This window comes from Camelina sativa, chromosome 16 (assembly GCF_000633955.1).
Source record: "Camelina sativa cultivar DH55 chromosome 16, Cs, whole genome shotgun sequence".
In the NCBI taxonomy this organism is placed as follows: Eukaryota; Viridiplantae; Streptophyta; class Magnoliopsida; order Brassicales; family Brassicaceae; genus Camelina; species Camelina sativa.
This window is the reverse complement of record NC_025700.1, coordinates 25,002,606-25,026,309: the sequence shown is the minus strand read 5'-3', so window position 1 is coordinate 25,026,309 and position 23,704 is coordinate 25,002,606. Positions and strand designations below refer to the sequence as shown.

General features: G+C 37.0%; 4 protein-coding genes and 1 pseudogene across 5 annotated transcripts in view; all 5 read left to right on the top strand.

Moving 5' to 3' along the window:
• On the top strand, positions 1,391 to 5,846 carry LOC104752329. Its single transcript, XM_010474439.2, has 12 exons — positions 1,391 to 2,099; positions 2,185 to 2,314; positions 2,395 to 2,497; positions 2,814 to 2,937; positions 3,064 to 3,129; positions 3,364 to 3,402; positions 3,512 to 3,592; positions 4,467 to 4,514; positions 4,713 to 4,763; positions 4,865 to 4,933; positions 5,031 to 5,282; positions 5,377 to 5,846. Exons 1-12 carry the CDS (start codon positions 1,944 to 1,946, stop codon positions 5,617 to 5,619), a joined length of 1,362 nt encoding a protein of 453 aa, XP_010472741.1. The 5' UTR covers positions 1,391 to 1,943; the 3' UTR covers positions 5,620 to 5,846.
• LOC104752328 lies at positions 5,857 to 8,099 on the top strand (annotated as a pseudogene).
• Positions 8,378 to 16,818, top strand: LOC104754023 (histone acetyltransferase HAC1). Its single transcript, XM_010476183.2, has 17 exons — positions 8,378 to 8,686; positions 8,960 to 9,298; positions 9,756 to 9,870; positions 9,977 to 10,226; positions 10,736 to 10,794; positions 10,898 to 12,496; positions 12,724 to 13,020; positions 13,123 to 13,401; positions 13,571 to 13,699; positions 13,814 to 14,014; positions 14,118 to 14,260; positions 14,348 to 14,660; positions 14,746 to 14,885; positions 15,041 to 15,119; positions 15,206 to 15,598; positions 15,705 to 15,922; positions 16,061 to 16,818. The coding sequence occupies exons 2-17, from the start codon at positions 9,093 to 9,095 to the stop codon at positions 16,173 to 16,175; spliced, it is 4,536 nt and encodes a 1,511-aa protein (XP_010474485.1). The 5' UTR covers positions 8,378 to 8,686; positions 8,960 to 9,092; the 3' UTR covers positions 16,176 to 16,818.
• LOC104752327 lies at positions 17,006 to 18,032 on the top strand. Its single transcript, XM_010474436.2, has 3 exons — positions 17,006 to 17,525; positions 17,628 to 17,672; positions 17,774 to 18,032. The coding sequence occupies exons 1-3, from the start codon at positions 17,149 to 17,151 to the stop codon at positions 17,829 to 17,831; spliced, it is 480 nt and encodes a 159-aa protein (XP_010472738.1). The 5' UTR covers positions 17,006 to 17,148; the 3' UTR covers positions 17,832 to 18,032.
• LOC104752326 (shikimate O-hydroxycinnamoyltransferase-like) overlaps positions 22,269 to 23,704 on the top strand; it is a 2,688-nt gene continuing 1,252 nt past the window's right edge. Inside the window, exons 1-2 of one of the 2 annotated variants that reach the window (XM_010474435.1) lie at positions 22,269 to 22,866; positions 22,971 to 23,307. In XM_010474435.1, the coding sequence (XP_010472737.1) occupies positions 22,447 to 22,866; positions 22,971 to 23,307 (757 nt within the window). In that variant the 5' untranslated portion in view covers positions 22,269 to 22,446. Of the gene's footprint in view, positions 22,867 to 22,970; positions 23,385 to 23,704 lie in introns of both variants that reach the window. The other variant, XM_010474434.1, reaches the window with a different exon arrangement.

Genomic DNA, 23,704 nt, shown 5'->3' with positions numbered 1-23,704 from the left:
ATAGGGAATGGCGTGTAGACCGAACACACATAGGCCAAGCTTTCATGTGAACATGGTTGGTTTAGAGAAGACAACACAAAGATCAAACTCAAGTAGGTTCCCATGGGATCTAGATGTGGAGATGATGGATGAGGACGAAGAAGAGTTTGAGCTATGGCTTCAACAAGCTCTTGCTTCTGGTCTCTTCTGCGAAACCTCAAAACGCAGAAAAAGCTGGAGCCCTTTCAAGTTAAGCCAGATGAAAAGCAAGAAACAATGGCGAAGAACATCCACTTGATTCAGTTTGACCGAAACCATAAAACAAAAACTTCCATATAGCTCACCACGAATCCAAAAACTGAATTCACAGCAAGTGAATCCAAAGTCTTTCTCTGTAAATAGCATATTATGTGGATTGTTCTTAAAGAAAAAGAAAAAAAAAAAGAATCTGTGGATTTTTCAGTGTGGTATTATTACAACTACTTGAAAAATGAAAGAAGTTTTTTTTTTTCTGGAATCAATGTTGTACATTTTAAAGGCAGTTAATATGATGGATGATATGATATGAGAAGAAGAAGCTCAGAATAGAAATATTAATGGTTACTAAATTTATAAAGTTTTGAATTTTTAATAATTTTTTTTCCTTTTTTTTTTTTTTTTTAAATACAGAGAAAAATAAAAATTGAGAAATCGAACCCGAATTTACCAGAGTGTGTTTTCCCTCCTTTGTATTGTATGTTAATGTTACTGACGGAATCAATCAAGCACGTCTGACCTCCATTAAATTTTTATAATTTCCCTTCCAAGCTTCGATTTTGACCTTCTGGGTTAAATCACGGAAGAGTTTTCTTTTCGGGTAGCCGCCGCAATTTTACCCATCTGAGCCAAAAAAAACCCTAGAAACTGGGATTGTACGAGGAAGAGGAAGAGCTTTTGCCAATTTTGGGGTATCATCGAATTTGATTTTTTCTGTTTTCTCTCGTTCCATCCGGATTCAGAACGAAACCCTAACCCTAAAATCCTCTTTCGATTGCTTTGCTGATTTTGTCGAAACCATTTTATTTTCCTTGTCTATTCCTCTTTCGAGTTTTTAGGATTCTGAACTATTTTTGAATATTACAGACGTTTTTTTGCCTCCCCCTGTATTAATTGAGCAAACATAGCGATCTATCTANAAAAAAAAGAATCTGTGGATTTTTCAGTGTGGTATTATTACAACTACTTGAAAAATGAAAGAAGTTTTTTTTTTTCTGGAATCAATGTTGTACATTTTAAAGGCAGTTAATATGATGGATGATATGATATGAGAAGAAGAAGCTCAGAATAGAAATATTAATGGTTACTAAATTTATAAAGTTTTGAATTTTTAATAATTTTTTTTTAATAAAAAAACAGAGAAAAATAAAAATTGAGAAATCGAACCCGAATTTACCAGAGTGTGTTTTCCCTCCTTTGTATTGTATGTTAATGTTACTGACGGAATCAATCAAGCACGTCTGACCTCCATTAAATTTTTATAATTTCCCTTCCAAGCTTCGATTTTGACCTTCTGGGTTAAATCACGGAAGAGTTTTCTTTTCGGGTAGCCGCCGCAATTTTACCCATCTGAGCCAAAAAAAACCCTAGAAACTGGGATTGTACGAGGAAGAGGAAGAGCTTTTGCCAATTTTGGGGTATCATCGAATTTGATTTTTTCTGTTTTCTCTCGTTCCATCCGGATTCAGAACGAAACCCTAACCCTAAAATCCTCTTTCGATTGCTTTGCTGATTTTGTCGAAACCATTTTATTTTCCTTGTCTATTCCTCTTTCGAGTTTTTAGGATTCTGAACTATTTTTGAATATTACAGACGTTTTTTTGCCTCCCCCTGTATTAATTGAGCAAACATAGCGATCTATCTATCTCTGTATATATACATATATGTACACACACACTTGTAAGTAGAATAGTGAGGAAGAAGGTGAAATGAGTAGGCTCTCTTTCCGGCCACGGCCATTGGATATACACAAGAAGCTTCCTATTTTAAAATCCTTTAAAGACTTTGAAGACGACGACACTCCAACTTCTACTACTAGAAATTCTCAGTTGCTGCGTATAGCTTCCGTTGAGGTTGACAATGAGGTGAATTTTTATATTTTCTTTTCCTACCTTTTTTTTTTTCATCCGAATTCGATCACTTTTAACCGTTGTTACTTAAATTTATCAGGTTGCACCAGTGCCAAGCAAGAAACCAGCTTCAGAAATACCAACACCTCAGTTTGTTATTGTGGATACTTATGAAAGGGATTATTCTCCGACTTTTGGTCAACCTGCTTCTTATCTTCGTGCAAGAGGAGGTACCACTTTTGTATTCTTTGCTACGAAGGTGGCTTTTTTTTGTTATGTGGAAACTATATAAGTTTGTATTTTTGTGCAGCTCGGTCTGAGCTTGGAGAATTTGTGGAGTATGATCTTGACAATGAGGATGAAGATTGGCTTTATGAGTTTGATAACGATAAAAATGAACTTTCACCGGAAAAGTAAAGTAACCTATCCAACTATCTTTATTGCTCCTCTTTAGGATTTAGTATCATCAGTATTTTTTCTGTTATCTTGTAGCTGCATCATGCTGATACTGTGTTTCATATATTTAATCGTTGAGGGCAGATTGGGTTATTCCGTCTCTCCGTGTCTTTTAGTTTTGTATTGTAGCTTAATTAGTTTGCTCTGTTCACTACAATTTATGACTGGATTCTGCTAAAAATGCTAAAAACCAAACCCTTACTGAGATAGATACCAAAAGAAGAATCATTCTTTTTGATGAGCGACATATATGTGTTAAATTTTCTGATACAGGCTTGAGGGCATTATTTTTAAACTAGAGGTTTTGGATCACAAGACGCGGGAAAGAGCTGGAGTTATTGCACCTACTCTCGGTTCTCCGGTTCCTGTGCTTTTGCAGTTTGATGCTGCTGTTGATGTATGCTTTTGCTTTTATTGTGTTCCATTGTCTTTTGGATTATCATATCTCTTGTTCATCCAGTTTATACTCATTTTAGAAACAGCACAGAACATTTCAATGATTATTTTTGTCTTCTTATTGTAGGCGCTGCAATCTCTGTCCATTAACTATGGAACCTTTCAGGCTATCTTCAACTACTGGAAAGACAAGGTTAGAGATAAAACTTTTGTTGTTACAAGTTTTCTGGATATAGACGTTATGTTGCATAGGTTAATGATCTTACTTGACGGGGTGAGATAAAGATGGCTCAACAGATTATTGGGTTCTTGAAACCTGTGCATAATCCTTGTCAATGATGCATCAGTTCCACATATGGACTACCTTTGGATTAAAATACTAATGGCTATGTCTCGTTTTCCATTTTTTCTTTTTATATGAACTTAGCGCAAAAGATGGCAGAAGCCTGTCTTGCGGCGTTTACAGGTTTGCATTATTATTTGAATTATTTCCATTTGAAACGATCAAGGCCTATGTCAGAAAGTCATCTTACCTCGATTATTTAGTTGATGTTTTGCTTCATTGTTTGAAACAGCCTCCTCCACCGGTCAATGATACCAATCCCTACAATGTGTTTAGGCCAAGGGAGAAAGTTCATAGACTCCACACAAGAAGGGTAAGCTGTCTTCTTCTACGCAATTTGTGATAGATTTTTATATCNAAGACGCGGGAAAGAGCTGGAGTTATTGCACCTACTCTCGGTTCTCCGGTTCCTGTGCTTTTGCAGTTTGATGCTGCTGTTGATGTATGCTTTTGCTTTTATTGTGTTCCATTGTCTTTTGGATTATCATATCTCTTGTTCATCCAGTTTATACTCATTTTAGAAACAGCACAGAACATTTCAATGATTATTTTTGTCTTCTTATTGTAGGCGCTGCAATCTCTGTCCATTAACTATGGAACCTTTCAGGCTATCTTCAACTACTGGAAAGACAAGGTTAGAGATAAAACTTTTGTTGTTACAAGTTTTCTGGATATAGACGTTATGTTGCATAGGTTAATGATCTTACTTGACGGGGTGAGATAAAGATGGCTCAACAGATTATTGGGTTCTTGAAACCTGTGCATAATCCTTGTCAATGATGCATCAGTTCCACATATGGACTACCTTTGGATTAAAATACTAATGGCTATGTCTCGTTTTCCATTTTTTCTTTTTATATGAACTTAGCGCAAAAGATGGCAGAAGCCTGTCTTGCGGCGTTTACAGGTTTGCATTATTATTTGAATTATTTCCATTTGAAACGATCAAGGCCTATGTCAGAAAGTCATCTTACCTCGATTATTTAGTTGATGTTTTGCTTCATTGTTTGAAACAGCCTCCTCCACCGGTCAATGATACCAATCCCTACAATGTGTTTAGGCCAAGGGAGAAAGTTCATAGACTCCACACAAGAAGGGTAAGCTGTCTTCTTCTACGCAATTTGTGATAGATTTTTATATCCAATTGGAGGCAGAAAAATACTGATAAGGCTTTACTTCTTCGTCAGATGCAGAGGAGAGAAAACAATGTGCAGTCATTTGAAAAGCTTCGACAGGTGAGCGAGGCACCTGAATCTCTTTATGTTTCTTGCACCTGAAAACAATGTGCAATTTGCCTTTACAATGGCTTCCATTAGTGTTCTTTGTTTTTTTTCCTGGATAACATTGAATTTTTTGGCTGTTAATTATCTGTTAGGGGTTCATTTATGATTTTCTCTTGAATTCTGAATATATATGGGATACATTATTATCAGGTTAGACGCAATCTTGGCCAAGCACAGACCATTCTGGAGGCTCTCATTAAGGTGTTCTTTATGACAGTTTTAGAGTTTTAGACTTCATTTCATATCTTAACAAGCGGATTGCATTCTCCAAAGTTACTAATTTGATGTTAGCCGTTCCATAGAGAGAAGAGAAGAAGAGGGATGTCATGGACAGTGAGGTTAGCCTTCAGAGAATCCAACTCCAATACAGGGTACTTACTACTACTTCCTCTAAAACTCTTGTTTACATATGCTGTCTTTTTATTGCCTTACAGGGTCTAAAATCTTCTTCTATGGGTTTTTTTGCAGCATGAAACAGAGCTCCTGGAAGATAGCTTGGCTCTGCCTGGATTTCAACCCACTACAACATCATACAAATTTGGCTCAAGCGACGATGAATTAATGGACTCTGATGATTACACTAGCACCCGTGTACGAACTCGACCTGCCATTATCCCTAATTCTCGTTTCACCAACTTAAATATGAACGCATCTCAACCGGGAGGAATCAAGCAAGAAGTTAGAAGACGACAGTTGCATCACGGATGGCTTCACAAACTGGTTCTTACAACACATTCTCCCTAATTACTATACTTAATCACTCATCAAGTAATCTGTAATGGTTTTTTTTTTTTTTTTTTTTTGATATCCTTAGGATCCTAATGAACCAGTCATGCTGTTCACGAAACCGCTGGTTCCAGATAAACTGGCAGCTGCAGGGATCGTTCCTCCAGCACCAGATTCATCGCCGGGTCAACCTCCAAGCCGGTTTCAGGGGAGGATTGGTCGTGGTGGCCGGATAATATTTGATCGATGGAATCCGTTGATGCAATCTCACATTAATTGTGGAGACTCTTACTACATGGCACCAAAACACCGATCCACCAACTTTAATTGAAATATTTTTCAGAATCTCTTTGTAAAGAATTTTCTTTTCGATCACCAATGGTGATGAAAACAAGTGTAACAACAAACTTGAGCTATTACTGTATGTTTTTTATGTATCCTCAGGTTTTTATCGGTTAAGGGAATAATTCTGTTGATTCCTAACCCGGTTATATCACCGGGTCAGAAAACCAATAAATATTGTACCAGGGACAAAAATGTAATAATGTATTAAATTCAGGAGAAAAATTGGATTTTTTAGGGCTTCTTTATCGGAGGATTCTGATTTCAATTTTGCTCGTCAAATCGCACAGTGAAGAAGGACCCTAAAATCGAATTTGGGTGCTCCATCAATGGCTTCGATACTGGCTCGCAGGTCACTGAGCACTCTCCGTGCTCGACATCTTGTATAAATCTTGTTTTCTCTTTTATTTTTTTTGTGTATATCTCTGATCTCTGTGTCGTTTACTTCTGGGGGGAGTTGTTTAAGAGATGCATAGAAATGTGGAATGTCTCCTGGAGTTTTGGGAATCAAAGAAGAACCTGTCTTTTCGTTTTTTGTTGTTGATGGGATTCATGATTACATCTCAATCGAAACTGGAATGAAACTGTAAAATTCCTATAGATTGTAGAGTATCCATCCGCCTGATCGATTGGATGAATCATGTAGGCAAATTAAATAATCTAGAGGGCTTCGTTACTCTTATGGGTTACCATTGTCATGCGAGTCTCGATGATCCTAATTCCTGTGATTGAGAGCGTTTTTGCTAGTTATTCTGTTTTTTTTCTTGTGAAATGTTTAACCTTTTCATTAGCTTCCTTATGGTGTGTATGTTATGGTTCTTTTCATGGATAGGTTTTTTCCGGGCAGGGATCTCATCTTTCTGGATTGCAGTCTCGTGGTATTTCTTATGGCAGTAACAAAGGTATATTTTCTGCTCTTGTTTGTTTGAGGTGTTTTTTTGGTGATTCAGGCTGAACTTTACCCCTTTTCAACTTGTATTACAATGTTTCTGATTCGTATATGACTTATGGTTTGCCTATGTTATATTCAGATGATATAGAAGCGGAGCAACTTTCTAAGGAAATTTCCAAGGACTGGAGTACTGGTAAGCCATATGATCTAGACACTTAGTTCTTTTTCTTTTTGTTTCTCATACTTTTCTCTTCCTCCTCCTGATATTTTTGCAACTTTTCAGTCTTTGAGCGGAGCATAAATACCCTGTTTCTCACTGAAATGGTCCGCGGTTTGTCGCTGACCCTCAAGTACTTCTTTGATCCCAAAGTTACTGTGAGTGACATCTTTCCCAGTCTTCACAACTTAGATTGTAATAAATTTACAATTCTGTTCGATTCTCTGAAAGTCTATCTTGTATGCAGATCAATTATCCATTTGAGAAGGGTCCACTGAGCCCTCGCTTCCGTGGAGAGCATGCTTTTCGAAGATATCCTACTGGGGAAGAACGCTGCATTGCCTGCAAACTCTGTGAAGCTGTGAGTTCTTGGGATCTATACTGAGCCTTAATTTAATTTAGCGTTCTCTTTCTTTCCAAAGCTAGGCATCTCAGGATAATGGGTATGCTAGCATCTATTAAACAAGGTTGTTAACCCATTATGCTGTGTAAAACTGGTTCTTCTGATATGGGCCATAGCTCAGGATCAAAGGTTAATGCCTACGAAATTCATTCTAGTAATTAGGAAATTTATTTGAGTATTGAGTAAGATGTACCGTCGAGTCGCTAGAGTTCTGATGAAATGCTCATATCCGCTGACAATGATCTATTAAAAAATTACCGCGGATTGTGATTTTTGGTGAGGGATACCTGTCTTTTTCAACAGGTATGTCCAGCACAAGCAATCACAATTGAGGCAGAGGAGAGGGAGGATGGAAGCCGCAGAACCACTAGGTCATTATTCCGTTAGTTCTCATTTATCAACAATATATATGCTTTCTCGTTTACCCTATTGTTGATGATTGAAAGTTGTACAGGTACGATATCGACATGACAAAAATGCATCTACTGTGGTTTCTGCCAAGAAGCTTGCCCCGTTGATGCAATTGTCGAAGGACCTAACTTTGAATTCGCAACTGAGACACACGAGGTCTGATTATCACATTTTGTAGACCTAATAATCTTGTGTCACACATTAATCTGAACTTCTGTAACGTTCCCTTTCTTTCATAGGAACTTCTCTATGACAAAGAGAAACTTCTGGAGAATGGAGATCGTTGGGAGACGGAGATTGCTGAGAATCTGAGGTCAGAGAGTCTCTACCGATGAACCATCCTACAAGTCTTTGCTTCAAAGTTATTTCCCCGGGAAAACATTTTGCGTTGCTTCTGTTAGAAATAAAGCTGAGATCATATATCCGTGTGAAAAAAACTCTTTTGTAATTCCAGCTTTTTTGTTCTGTCTGTGTAATTGAATTGTTTGTACAAACCTGAAGGAAGGAGTTTGTTTTCGACATGAGTTCCGGTTAAGTGTTTGGTTTTGTCCGGTTTGGAAGAAGAGAGCTTTAATTGGTCAAACACTGAAAGCAGATAAACTATAAATTAAGACATATTTGATCGGACGGACAGGAGCATAACTCAGAAGACCCTAGTTTTAGTTTATCCAAAATTGTCCGATCTGGTGCTCGCAATTTTTCTTTTTTTTTTTTTGTTTGCCTTTTGGTTGCGCCAATTATCGTATTCAGACAACAAAATTAATATTTTAATGTGTATTTTTATTTTATTTTATGGGTTACTATTTTAGAAAAACAACGAATCCCTAGAAAGGAAAGAAAAAGAAAAAAGACAATCAAAATCCCCAAATCGAGCGAGTCCAAAGAAGAAAATCCCCAATTCGACGAACCTCTAACTAAGCCCAGAAAAATCCCCCCCGATTTGGGAAAAACCTGAAAACTGATTCGCTTTTTAATTACATCTCATCTTTCTTTCTGGGAATTTTGTCAAACCCTGCTCTTTGATTGATCCTAAACTTTCTAAACTTGGCTTTGGTTTTTTTGAGTTCACACGTGCCGCATCGGCTGTTCACCGACTTTGTTTCATTGCGCACACACACTCGATCATCAAACCGGTTGGTCTCCGTCCATTTCCTCTCTGGGTTCTGCGCCTCTCCCCTTGTCAAATTTTTCTCCTTTGTGTATCAATTCAAAGGTTGGGGGTGGGAATTTTTTAGGGTTTTTCATTTTTTTTTTTTTTTTTTTTTTTTGATATTTCTTCGATTAACTTTGGGCCACTTGGGGTGTTTCATTGCTCATTGTTTACCTGATTCCGTAGTGTATCTAAGTTTGTTGATACTACTGTCCCAACTGGATTGGACTCTGATTACACCAAACTTGTTTAGCAGGACATTCAACTCTGTGCTAATCAGGAGATGAAATTTGGAGACTTGTGGTGGAGGGGAAAGTTATGCTGTGCTTGTTACTGTTAGTTACGAGAAGAACTAGGACAAGGCGACGAAGACTCAAGATTTAAACCAAATGAATGTTCAGGCACACATGTCGGGACAGCTATCAGGTCAGGTTCCTAACCAAGGGACCATGTCCCAGCAGAATGGGAACCCTCAGATGCAGAATTTAGTTGGTGGTGGTTCAGCTCCTGCTCCTCCTGCTGGTTTAGGACCTTCACGTGTTTCTCCCGTTGACAGTGACATCATAAAACTTCGCCAGGCCATGCGTATCAGGATGTAAGTTTTTTTTTTCTTTTCCCTCTATGATATTTACTTTGGTGTCTTTCCATTGACAGTTCTATGCGCTTTACTCTTGTTATAACGTATGTTTTTTTTTTTTTTTTAAATTTAATGTTAAATTATATTCAAAGAAAATAATAACGTTTTTACAACTAGTGCATCGGGTGTTTGATAAAATAAATCATAATATTTGATCAATAAACCGATGTTCCGTCTCATTGGCTCTAGAAAATTTTGTATGCTGTTGACAAAAAAAAGAAAAAAAAAAAAACTAGAAAAAAAAACTCATATTCTAGAATGGAACCAGAGTTGTAAGGCATGTTTGTTAGGTTTTTCTTCTTTTAAAAAGTTTTGTTTTGTTTGGATCGTTGCTGACAATACTTTTTGATTGGATTGACTCTTTCCCTCGTTTATCACTAATCGAAATTTGTGTACGTCTATTGTTTCTCTTCAGTTTCAACATTTTCCAGCAAAAGCAACCATCTCCAGCTGATGATGCATCAAAGGCAAAGTATATGGACGTTGCTAGACGCTTAGAGGAGGGGCTGTTTAAAATTGCTAACTCAAAGGTATTTCATTGGCATCTAAATGTTGCCACTTGATCCAGCATGTTGGCTATTGTACTTTATTTTTTTTTATTTTTTTAACGCTTGGCACTTCCAATTTGGTTTGCAGGAAGATTACATGAACCAGTCAACCCTTGAGCCTCGGCTGACAAGTCTAATCAAAGGCAGACAGTTGAATAACTACAATCAGCGACACACTAATTCGTCTTCGGTTGGAACAATGATACCCACTCCAGGATTACAACACAGTGGGGGGAATCCAAATTTGATGATTACATCCTCCGTTGATGCTTCTATGGCTGGAAGTAGTAACATCACAACTACTAACATGAACACTGGAAACCTGCTACATTCTGGTGGTATGCTCGGAGCTTCTTTCTTTACAACTTATATATAAAATATGGCCAGGAAATTTTCNTGGGAATTTTGTCAAACCCTGCTCTTTGATTGATCCTAAACTTTCTAAACTTGGCTTTGGTTTTTTTGAGTTCACACGTGCCGCATCGGCTGTTCACCGACTTTGTTTCATTGCGCACACACACTCGATCATCAAACCGGTTGGTCTCCGTCCATTTCCTCTCTGGGTTCTGCGCCTCTCCCCTTGTCAAATTTTTCTCCTTTGTGTATCAATTCAAAGGTTGGGGGTGGGAATTTNCACTATAACTTCTTGTGATTGTGCATGTCCAGCAGAATATATAATTTTTCTTGTTATTTTACCGTTTCAGGTGAAGGATTTGGCACAAACAATTCTGAACCTTTTGGATCGGGAAATANCATTTTTTTTTTTTTTTTTTTTTTTTGATATTTCTTCGATTAACTTTGGGCCACTTGGGGTGTTTCATTGCTCATTGTTTACCTGATTCCGTAGTGTATCTAAGTTTGTTGATACTACTANTCCAGTCTGTGTCTAGAACTAGCTCTTCTTTGGTAAGCAATCAATGAAAGTCACTTTGCATGCAATCAGTGAAATATCAATCTATTTCAATCTGAGAATACGGATTTGTAATCTTCTTTTGTCCATGTTTTTCAGTCACATCAACAGCAGCAGTTTCAGCAACAGCCTAATCGGTTTCAGCAACAACCTAATCAGTTTCACCAACAGCAGCAGCAGTTTCTTCATCAACGGCAATTAAAGCAGCAGAGCCAGCAGCAACAGAGATTTATAAGTCATGATGCTTTTGGGCAAAATCGTGTGGCTTCTGACATGGTTACACACGTTAAACACGAACCAGGAATTGAGAACCCTAGCGAGTCTATCCACTCCCAAACTCCTGAGCAATTCCAGCTTTCTCAGTTTCAGAATCAATACCAGAACAATGCAGAAGACCGTCATGCCGGTTCTCAGATTCTCCCCGTTACAAGTCAGAGTGATATGAGCACATCAGTTCCTCAAAATAGCCAACAGATACAGCAAATGTTGCATCCGCAGAGTATGGCTTCAGACTCTATTAACGGTTTTAGCAACCTCTCTGTTGGAGTGAAATCAGAATCTGGGCTGCGTGGTCAGTGGCAATCTCAGTCACACGAACAGACACAAATGTCCAATAGTATGTTAAACGAACGGCACATTCAGGAGGACTTTCGTCAAAGAATGTCAGGAACGGATGAAGCTCAGCCCAATAATATGTCTGGAGGGTCGATTATAGGTCAAAACCATATCTCCACTACGTCAGAATCCCCTAATCCCCAAAATCCCACTGCTACCACTTGTAGATATGGAAACGGAAACCAAGATCCGAGATTCAGAAATCAACAGAAATGGCTACTGTTTTTACGCCATGCTCGCAACTGCAAAGCGCCTGAAGGGAAGTGTCCTGATCGGAATTGTGTTACGGTTCAGAAGCTCTGGAAACATATGGACAGTTGTGCTGCCACTCAATGTTCATATCCCCGTTGCCGCCCCACCAAGACATTGATTAATCACCATCGAAATTGTAAGGACTCTAACTGCCCTGTCTGTATTCCTGTGAAGGCCTACCTACAGCAACAAGCAAATGCACGGTCCCTTGCTCGTTTAAAAAATGAAACTGATGCAGCCAGGCCAGTGAATGGAGGTGAAATATCAAATGATGCAGTGCAGACCTCTGCTGGAGCAATATCTTGTGCTTCGCCTGGTGCTGATATTTCAGATCATTTGCAACCTTCATTAAAACGGTTGAAGGTGGAGCAGTCTTCTCAACCTGTGGACGTTGAGACAGAAAGTTGTAAAAGCTCAGTTGTTTCCGTAACAGAAGCACAATCATCTCAGTATGTTGAAAGGAAAGATCATAGGCACAGTGATGTACGCGCATCTTCAAAGTACTTTGAAGTGAAAGCTGAGGTTTCTGAAGTTTCAGCGCAGACACGAACCAGTTTCAAAGAGGAGAAAATTGGAATTACTCAAAATATTCCCAAGCAAAGGCCTGTCAGTGAACCTGTTAAACCTGATTTGTCTGATACCTCACCTCGGCTAGAGAATACAAAAATGGAGAAAGAACCTGAGCTACTTAAGAAAGAAAATCTGCCAGAGCCTACTGAACATACATCAAAATCTGGAAAACCAGAGATAAAGGGTGTTTCGTTAACTGAATTGTTCACTCCTGAACAAGTCAGAGAACATATTCGTGGTCTCCGTCAGTGGGTTGGCCAGGTTTGTGATTTTCTTAACTTATGATGTTTACATAATACACAATAACATGAGTACCTGGTAGTAATCTCTTAATTTGCGGCTTCTGTGTTTAGTTCACCCTTCTTATAGGTACTAGATGATTCATCTGTAGTTTGAGGCTTGATTGAGCTATTCTGTTAAACACTTGTCCATATTTATCTGAATAGATATTTGATTAATGATGGCTGTTGTCTATCATGTGCTTGCAGAGTAAAGCCAAAGCAGAAAAAAACCAGGCAATGGAGCATTCAATGAGTGAGAATTCCTGCCAACTATGTGCAGTGGAGAAGCTTACCTTTGAGCCACCACCTATCTATTGTACCCCTTGTGGTGCCCGCATCAAGAGAAATGCTATGTATTACACTGTAGGAGCTGGTGACACTCGTCATTACTTTTGTATTCCATGTTATAATGAATCCCGTGGGGATACTATACTTGCTGAAGGGACGCCTATACCTAAGGCAAGACTCGAGAAAAAGAAAAATGATGAAGAGACTGAAGAATGGGTACAAAACTATCCACTCTGTAGGCTTGTTTTGTGTCTGTCTCCCGTTTTGGTATGGATTTAAGTTCATGCTGTATTCTGTTTCTATCTTTTATTTTTGCAGTGGGTCCAATGTGATAAATGTGAGGCCTGGCAACATCAGATATGTGCTTTATTTAATGGGAGAAGGAATGACGGAGGGCAGGCTGAGTATACCTGTCCATATTGCTTTATAGCAGAAGTGGAGCAAAGTAAGAGGAAGCCTTTACCTCAGAGTGCTGTTCTTGGAGCTAAAGACCTACCGCGAACAATTCTCAGTGACCATATAGAGCAGCGGTTGTTTAAGAGGCTGAAGCAGGAAAGAACAGATAGAGCCAGGGCTCAAGGAAAAAGTTTTGATGAGGTATACATGGGGTGTGGTTTGTTTACGTTTTTATGTCTTTCATGTATTTCATACATATCTTTTTTATTTTTTATTTTTCTATTTGTTTGCTGTACAGCCTGTACTGATTATTTTGTTAGAAACAGTAGATTGAAGCTGCATTGTTTTTTCTTTGACTTGATGCTGACAGATTCCTACTGCCGAGTCCCTTGTGATTCGAGTTGTTTCATCTGTTGACAAGAAGCTGGAAGTCAAACCTCGATTTCTTGAAATTTTTCGGGAGGATAATTACCCAACAGAATTTGCGTACAAGTCCAAGGTAAGGATGATCAAGGCGCATTGTAGTTGTCTTTTCTGCATATATGCGTTATGTTTTCTGACTTCGTCTCTTAAGAATATCCTTTTCACTCTCGACGCCATTTTATTTTTCCAGGTAGTTCTGTTGTTCCAAAAGATTGAAGGTGTGGAAGTATGCTTATTTGGGATGTACGTCCAAGAATTTGGTTCTGAATGCGCTTTTCCTAATCAACGCCGAGTTTATCTCTCGTATTTGGATTCTGTCAAGTACTTCAGACCGGAGGTCAGATCTTATAATGGGGAGGCTCTGCGTACTTTTGTTTACCACGAAATTCTGGTAAGTCATAGTCTTCTCAAACCTTGTTATTGACCAAAATATGTGTTATATTTTCAAAACTATATGGAAGATCTAACAGAGTATAGTTTGATCCTGTTTTTAGATCGGGTACCTAGAATACTGCAAGTTGCGTGGTTTCACGAGCTGCTACATATGGGCTTGTCCGCCGCTAAAGGGCGAAGATTATATCTTGTATTGTCATCCAGAAATTCAGAAGACGCCAAAATCTGATAAACTACGAGAGTGGTCAGTTCAGTTACCTTTTTGGGATGAACTTCGCTAGTTTTCATATGATATTTTACATCATCCAACTTCTCATCTTGTTCTTCGCAGGTACCTAGCAATGTTGAGAAAAGCTTCAAAGGAAGGGATTGTTGCAGAGACTATAAATCTCTATGACCATTTTTTTATGCAAACTGGTGAATGTAAAGCTAAGGTTACAGCAGCCAGACTCCCGTATTTCGATGGTGACTACTGGCCAGGTGCAGCAGAGGATCTTATATACCAAATGAGTCAAGAAGAAGATGGCAGAAAGGGAAATAAGAAAGGGATGCTCAAGAAAACCATTACCAAAAGGGCGCTAAAAGCTTCTGGGCAGACTGATCTTTCTGGGAATGCGTCCAAGGATCTGCTGCTAATGCATAAAGTAATATTTTCTTTGCATATGCGACCTTGTATTCTTTTTTTTTTTCATTTGTTTTCTTGTTAATTATATTTACCTGTTTTTCCAGCTCGGTGAGACCATTCACCCAATGAAGGAAGACTTTATCATGGTCCACTTGCAGCCTTCTTGCACTCATTGCTGTATGCTGATGGTATCAGGAAATCGTTGGGTCTGCAGCCAGTGCAAACACTTCCAGATTTGTGATAAGTAATAATTCGTCCCTTCTATTCTTATAATCCTCTCTTTGTTGTACTGCAAATAAGACTATGTAGAGATCCCAACCGATACTTTTTGTGGATGGGTTATTTGCCCTTATTACCGATTAAATTCTCTGCAATCTAAAATGCTATTCCGTTTTTCAGGTGTTATGAGGCTGAGCAGAGACGTGAAGACAGGGAAAGGCATCCTGTTAATTTTAAGGATAAGCATGCGTTGTATCCTGTGAGTTGCATTTGCTTGTTGGGGATATTTTCCTTTAGCTTTGTCTGTAATCGGTTGTATGAATGTTTGTGGTATTGATTTTGCAGGTCGAAATTACAGATATTCCTTCAGATACGCGGGACAAAGATGAGATACTCGAAAGCGAGTTTTTCGACACTAGGCAAGCATTTCTGAGTCTTTGTCAAGGTAACCATTACCAGTATGATACATTAAGGCGGGCAAAACATTCGTCGATGATGGTTCTTTACCATCTACATAACCCAACCGCTCCTGCGTTTGTCACGACCTGCAATGCTTGTCATCTTGACATTGAAACTGGTCAAGGCTGGCGCTGTGAAGTATGTCCAGACTACGATGTGTGCAATTCTTGTTACAGTAGAGATGGTGGAGTTAATCATCCTCACAAGTTGACTAATCATCCATCTTTAGCTGATCAAAATGCTCAAAACAAAGAAGCGAGGCAATTGCGAGTCTTGCAGGTATATTATTCTTCCGTTACTTTCTAAAGCTTGTGGTGCTTCTAACTTGGTCCTGAAGTTTCAAAGTAAAAAGGTAACATGCTCTTTTTTCTTTTCGGATTTGCAGCTTAGGAAAATGCTTGATCTTCTGGTACATGCATCACAATGTCGTTCGCCACAATGTCAATATCCTAATTGCCGGAAAGTGAAGGGGCTATTCCGACATGGTATACAGTGCAAAGTACGTGCTTCGGGAGGTTGTGTTCTATGCAAGAAAATGTGGTATCTCCTTCAACTCCACGCTCGGGCCTGCAAGGAATCAGAGTGCCATGTACCTCGTTGCAGGTAAACACACGTTATGATGGTTCATGAAATTACGTCAACCTTTCATTTTAGACTTGAAACATTTTTGGTCCATATGATTTTGTGTTAATGATCATTGTTAATATATATATATATATCTTTCTGTCTTTCTCTGCTCAGGGACCTGAAGGAGCATCTGAGAAGATTACAGCAGCAATCAGATTCACGGCGTAGAGCAGCTGTAATGGAAATGATGAGACAAAGAGCTGCAGAAGTCGCTGGGGGATCAGGTTAATCAAAACTTGTACATGTAGAAAGATCATAATCAACGTTGCAGAAACCTTCACCCTTTTCCCAAAGGTAACAACAAGAAAGATATAGAGCCGAAAATCTTCATACGCCTCGTGGAAGAAGAAAAAGGAGAAGAGCCACTTAGAGAGAGACTTGATTGTGAAATTAGCTTAGATTTTGGTATTTAACAGTCAACTGTCAGGGATTAACATGGGAGCGTAAAACCTAGAACGCGTCTTTCAGAAGATTTATCAGTTAGTTTGGGTGTCAAAGAGGCAGAAGGAGAGAAGAAGAAGAGGAAAGCCAGTCTTCTTCATAAGAGTGTTGAGTATAAGGTATGAGGTGGCTTGGTTGGATGATCTTCTGATTCTATACATACACACGCACACACACTTGCTCACTTTTTTTTGTTTGTTTTGGTAATTTATTGTATTTTTGTAAAATTGCCATTTCTGATTTGGGAATGGCAAGAGTGTAACATATACAGTACGTTAACGTGTTTATTTTTTGTAAGCAAAGTAAGATAAGATAGAGAGTCTTGTCCTTAGATTATATCTTCCACTCCCTTGTTTTTTAGTTATTTGTATTGATGATGATGAAACTGTTGTATTCACACTATTTGATCATATAATAATTTAGTTCTTTCATTAGATTTTGATGTTAATACTTAATACTTGCATGTTTGTTAAATTTGGAGTTAGTTTTTGTGACTGTACTGTATTGAGAAAAAAAAAATGAGAAAGGTATGTATTTTAGAGACGAATCTCAAAGCCACGTAAGCAGGAGATTCTGGCTTACGTGGAGTTGGAGAAGAATGTAAAATTCCAAGCCACCAGATACTGACACGTGGGTAAACAAGATAGAGTCTCGAACAAGAACCACTCACTAGCTTTGTAATGGTTTCTCACTTGACACAAGAGAGAGAATCTAATCTGATGATGAGAAAACTGCAAGAAACAGAGAATTGATAAAGAGTAATGATAATAAATTGTCCATCTCCTTCTCTCTGTCGCACGAATTGCTTGACTAGTAGTAAAAGTAGAAGAAGAACTCAGTGTCAGAGCCGCCTGGTAACTAGATCAGCAGCGGTGCTTCGTATATCCAAGGCGGCGGCGATCGGGGCCATAGCTGCGGCGGTTGTGATAGCTTCGGTGTCTGTAGCTTCAGCAGAGCTTCCTCCGCCGCCTCAAGACGGAGAAACGCTATCTAACGTACCGCAGACGCTATCAGGTGAAGACTGCAAGAAACAGAGGATTCAACGACCCAAATCCAAGAACGCAGAGAAGTGTACCGTTAAATGCGTCAACACTTGTATTCGCAGTGGAGACGAAGAAGGACCCATCAACATCAGAAGGTCTCTAGTCTCTCTCTATATCTCTCTATCTCTCTCTCACTCTCTCTCTGGTCATATTCTTTCATCACTGATATTGTTTTTTTCTGTCTTGTAATTGAAAAGGCCATTAGTGGTATTCAAGCAAGGGTTTCGTAGCCGTAATTACTGGTACATATAATACTTTCTTCTTATATATATATAATATAGTTGTGTTGCTTTAATTAGCAAGCATGGATCTTAACACAAGAGGAGCTGATTCTTGTTTGTAGCTTAGTGGAATGTTCGGATATCTGCAATTTGATCGGAGATGGTGACTATGGACCCTGAATGAATATATACAAGATTTAAACAACAAGGATGCAAACAGCAGCAACAGAGGAGAATGAAACTGATCATATATATATATATATATATATCTTCAGATTTGTAGATTCTGTCTTCTTCTTTTTTTCTTAATGAAAGATTAGTTGTTTGCACACGATATATAATCTCAATTTATACGATCGATGATACATGGTTGGTTGGCTTGGTGGTAGTCTCTAAAATAAACACGACATAACACGTCGGCCAATTTGTTTTCTCGTTAGTATATAAAGGCCCAATAGGTAGTAATATGGCATAATGGGTTTACAAATTGATATTTTTCTTCGTCGAATACTACCCATTGGGCCTTTTTATTTTCTATCGTCAACATCTTATCTTACTTTTTTTTTTTTCCTGCACCAATAGTACTTTTATGTCCTTATCAAAAAGAAATATGAAACATGGCCAGAAAACGACGAATACTACCCATTGGGCCTTTTTGTTTTCTATCGTCAACATTTTATCTTACTTTTTTTTGTTTTTTTTTTCTGCACCAATAGCACTTTTCCTAATCAAAAAGAAAAAATGAAACATGGCGCAGAAAAATGTTAGTGTTCCTGAGATTAAAATAAATGCTATTTTGCCAAATTATTTTTAAAACAATCCATGGTTCAACCAATTTGACCAACTGATCAAAAATTGTGAAAACGATATAATGTTTTCCGGAGACTTTGATTTTTACAATTTGGATGTTTCAAATTCGCTCCTTTAATGATGATTTCGTTTTTGATTATGGACCTAATTTGATATGACTGCTAGCTGCAGTGTATCTAAAAACAGATATGTGAATTCATAGAATAATATCGAACATGTCATCGTCCACTTTGCTTTACTATATAGTATATACACATTTTTTTTTGTATTTTTTTTTTAATCTAGTGATTTATTGTTTTAGTAATGATAATTACTTCTCCTTATTTTTTTTTTTTTTCTGTCTGGTGATTTCTTACCATAAACTAATAATACGAGAGTTGGATTTGACCGTGAAATAGCTGTTGTCCCTTAAGGCCTTAACTGCTGAATTTTATTCGTTCAGAAATCGATACCTCACGCACGACTCACGTATCCATGATCCCATTGGAGGGAGTAACATACTAACATGTATATGAAGAATGATCATGTATCCATGATACCTCATTACTCGAACTCACGTATCCATGATACCTCATGACTCGGACTCACGTATCCATGATACCTCACGACTCGGACTCACGTATCCCTGATCCCATTGGAGGGAGTAACATTCATAGGTCATAATCATACACATCAAATTATTATTAATTTTTTTTAAGGGATTGTTTGCTAATATTAATTAGAAAGAAAGATACAAGGAGATGGTTTTTATTTTATTTTTAAAAGGAGATGATTCTTGGTCCTCTATATATCTATATATTAAACTATCAGATTTTAAATGACGTGTTAGTAGGAAACAGTGCCATTCGTACACGTCCGAGTTAACATATCATGAATGATATCACGGTTTTTTTTTTTGTTATACTTACTTATTATGTCAATCAATTAGCATTATTCAGAAAAAAATATACTCCGTATAAATATAAACACGTCGTGTGAATCTTTGTTGCCAGTTGCCAGTTGCCACCAATCAATTAGTTGCCAGTTGCCACCAATCAATTCTCGAGGTGTTTATATAATTTATTACTACGTATTAACGGACAATGCTTATAGTTTAATAAGCATGTTGTTGTCTAAGAAAGGTATATCATAAATGCCTTGTATTGGTAACTGCAGTATGTATTTACAAAATGGTCATCGTCGTCTAGACTCTAGAATATACCACGTTAATTGTTCACTAACACACACAATCTTATCCTTTGTATGGCAGCCGATCGACTTGAGGCCAAATTAAGATTACAATATATAGAATTACGTACGATTGACAGTACGTACAACCACCATACAAAGAAGCAATATAATCATTAATCAGTAGTAATTAAAATGGAAAGAGATAACATTTAGATGTTCGATATTATCTGAGCGTATAAACTGTATATGTTGTACCCATCAATGATCAAAGTCTACCACATCATTTAAAGCATTTACATCCATTTTTTAGCCACTCAGACTTTTGTTGCTTTTATTTTTTTAAAAGTTTTGAAAGCTACTTCTTTTTTTTCCTTTCTTGTTTTCTCGTTTTTTTAAAGTGTCAAAATCATACTTTAAAACTAAATAGTTACAAAAACATTCTTTTTTTCTCCCCAATATATTTAAAAGCTCACCAAAGTATTTGTATATATATTTTACATATTATATTTTTACAAATTAATAATTCTCATTTTTTTCTCTTTCTTTTAAGATCCATTTCAATAATAACTTTTATTTTTTTATCATCATCATTAATAATAATGTAAAAAAGTTTATGAAATTCATAAGAGAGTAACATTCAAAACAATGTATTGATTAATATTTAATGGATTTTTGACTACTCATATAACTACTCAATTAAAAAAACATACAAAACAATTAATATCAATGAAATCAATCACCAAAAACAAAAGAAAAAACAGAACTTTCAAACAAAAAATCACATATTTGATTGACTTACATTTTTAAAAATTTTAATTTATCATTAATAAAATTTATTGTTGTTATTAAATTGGTATATAAATTAAATTCTGGCATAATTTATATTTATTAAATTGTATTATTAATATATAATAATAATTTAAAAACAACTATAAATTTAAAAGTTGCTAGTAAACAATCAGATTTTAATAGTTAAAGTTTTTACAGTCAAAGCATCTGCAGCCAAAATCTCTGCATCTAAAATTTTAAAGTCAAAGTCTCTACAACCAAAAGTAACAGTCGTTACCAATCAGGGCCCATATCTCTACCAGTATATATTTTAGCCAAAATATTTAATATTTAAATTCATTAATACATAATATATGGCGAGTATATGCTGTTGTATATATGAATGTATGATCTATACATGGTAGGATATTTCTATCCAGTGTATTGTACAAAATAATGATGAATCAAAAACCTAAATTATGAGATATATTTGATGTCAAAACAAAAAAAAATTATTGAGATATAAAATATATAGAGTTGAATAGATGTATTAGATTAAATCATAATAATAAAATATATTCCATAGAAAATCTAATTATGCGTGAATTGGAAAGTGACAACGTGTGAAAGATCAACAGTTTTTGTTTTAATAAATGAGAAGTATGGTCGATTGAGGGAAAATAATAAAAGACTGTAGAAAATTCACATTTAAAATTCTATTATTGGGAATCACTTCATTAGTTGACAAAAAAAAAGAGTCACTCCATTAGTTTATTTTAATATATGAGAACAACNAAAAAAAAAAAAAAAAAAAAAAAAAAAAACAATAACGACTCTCGTTATTATGAGATACATTTGATGTCAAAACAACAACAAAAATTATTGAGATATAAAATATATAGAGTTGAATAGATGTATTAGATTAAATCATAATAATAAAATATATTCCATAGAAAATCTAATTATGCGTGAATTGGAAAGTGACAATGTGTGAAAAATCAACAGTGTTTGTTTTAATAAATGGGATTATAAGAAGTATGGTCGATTGACGACGGAAAATAATAAAAGACTGTAGAGAATTCACATTTAAAATTCTATTATTAGGAATCACTTCATTCGTTGGCAAAAAAAAAAGATTCACTCCATTAGTTTATTTTAATATATGAGAACAACCAAAAAGACGAAAAAAAAACAATAACAACTCTCGTTAATACATAATAAATGGAAAAGGACTCACTTCGCTAATACATAATTATGTTGTATGTCTTTATAATGCATGACCAATACATATATTGTTGTATGATCTATATATACATGGTAGAATATTTTTATCCAATATATTGTATAAATAGTGATGAATCAACAAAACTTAACAATGAGAAATACTATATATAGAGTTGTATAAATGTATTATATTATATTAAATCATCATAATATACTGTATTTCAGAGAAATCTAATTATGCGTGAACGGAGTGAAAAAAATCAACAGTTTGTTTGTAACAAATGAGATTATAAGAAGTAAAGTCGAATAGTCGATGCAGGGGAAATAATAAAAGACTATCGATATCGTTAAAGATGACTGTAAAAGTTTAAATACTCAAAAACACTGTTTTTTTTTTAAGTGACAGAAAACAAAATTTTTGGTAAGGGTGATTGAGAATATTTTGAGAAGAGGATCTACTGATTGGTTGAAAAACAGCAGTAATAAAAAGTCAAAACTAATGAATGGTTGAAACTTCGAACCAAATTGTCCATGGCATTCGATAATATTATCGATTTTGTTTTGTTTGTTAAAGAAATATAATTAGAATTGTTACGAAGATAAACCAAGCCAATAGATAAAATCAAATAGATCGCTAACCTTTTAACCTAAATAGCCTTCATATGAGAATTTCGTTTTTTTTTCGAATTAATAAACAAGCGAAATGTTGGAAAGTTTCACCTAATTCACTCCTAAACTCTGTTATAAATTCTCGTCTAGACAGCATCTTCCAACAACCCACACCACACTACATTCTTCATTCTCTCCGAAAACAACAACCCAAATGGGAGAAGCGGCGGAGCAAGCACGTGGCTTCCACGTGACCACCACCAGGAATCAAGTCATCACAGCGGCTCTTCCCCTCCAGGACCACTGGCTCCCACTCTCGAACCTCGACCTCCTCCTTCCTCCTCTCGACGTCAACGTTTGCTTCTGCTACAAGAAATCAGTTAACATTACCAACACAGTGGCTCATGAAACCCTCAAGACGGCTTTGGCAGAGACTCTCGTCTCCTACTACGCCTTTGCCGGCGAGATCGTCACTAATACTACCGGAGAACCAGAGATTCTCTGCAACAATCGTGGCGTAGATTTTGTGGAAGCCGGTGCTGACGTGGAGCTTCGAGAGCTTAACCTGTATGATCCTGATGAAAGTATTGCCAAGCTTGTTCCCATCAAGAAACATGGAGTCATAGCGATTCAGGTAACACTTTCAGCGTAAGACAACACTAGTTCATTACAACAACAACATTATATATATATATATATATATATATAACTCGTCTTTTTGTCTAATTGTCTGAACAGGTAACTCAACTGAAATGTGGAAGCATAGTTGTTGGCTGCACATTTGATCATCGTGTAGCGGACGCATATTCCATGAACATGTTTCTCTTATCGTGGGCCGAGATATCACGGTCTGACGTACCAATCTCTTGTGTACCATCGTTTCGAAGATCTCTGCTAAACCCACGAAGACCTTTGGTCATCGATTCATCTATAGACCAGATTTTTATGCCTGTCACCTCCTTGCCCCCTCCACAAGAAATTACCAATCCAGAAAATCTCCTTACGAGCCGTATCTATTACATAAAAGCGGATGCATTAGAAGAGCTCCAAACTCTAGCCAGCAGCTCGAACAACGGTAAAAGGACAAAACTTGAATCATTTAGTGCGTTTCTGTGGAAACTCGTGGCAGAGAAAACAGCTAAAGATCATCCAGTCCTGTGCAAGACCTCAAAACTTGGGATCGTCGTGGACGGAAGGAGGAGACTTATGGAGCAAGAAAACAATACTTACTTCGGAAACGTTCTCTCAATCCCATTTGGTGGACAGAGAATCGATGACTTGACTAACAAGCCACTGTCTTGGGTGGCCGAAGAGGTTCACAGATTCTTGGAGAGATCAGCGACCAAAGAACATTTTTTGAATTTGATCGATTGGGTTGAGACTCGCCGCCCAACACCTGCGGTTTCAAGAATCTACAGCGTCGGATCTGACGATGGACCCGCCTTTGTGGTTTCTTCCGGGAGGAGTTTTCC

Excerpts from the sequence above, each read along its gene's own strand:
- LOC104752327 (XM_010474436.2), top strand. The coding sequence starts at position 17,149 with ATGATAATAAATTGTCCATCTCCTTCTCTCTGTCGCACGAATTGCTTG. Across the intron at positions 17,526-17,627 it reads GGACCCATCAACATCAGAAG|GCCATTAGTGGTATTCAAGC; the intron begins GTCTCTAGTCTC and ends GTAATTGAAAAG. Across the intron at positions 17,673-17,773 it reads TTTCGTAGCCGTAATTACTG|CTTAGTGGAATGTTCGGATA; the intron begins GTACATATAATA and ends TCTTGTTTGTAG.
- LOC104752329 (XM_010474439.2), top strand. The coding sequence starts at position 1,944 with ATGAGTAGGCTCTCTTTCCGGCCACGGCCATTGGATATACACAAGAAG. Across the intron at positions 2,498-2,813 it reads AATGAACTTTCACCGGAAAA|GCTTGAGGGCATTATTTTTA; the intron begins GTAAAGTAACCT and ends TTTCTGATACAG. Across the intron at positions 3,403-3,511 it reads CTGTCTTGCGGCGTTTACAG|CCTCCTCCACCGGTCAATGA; the intron begins GTTTGCATTATT and ends TGTTTGAAACAG.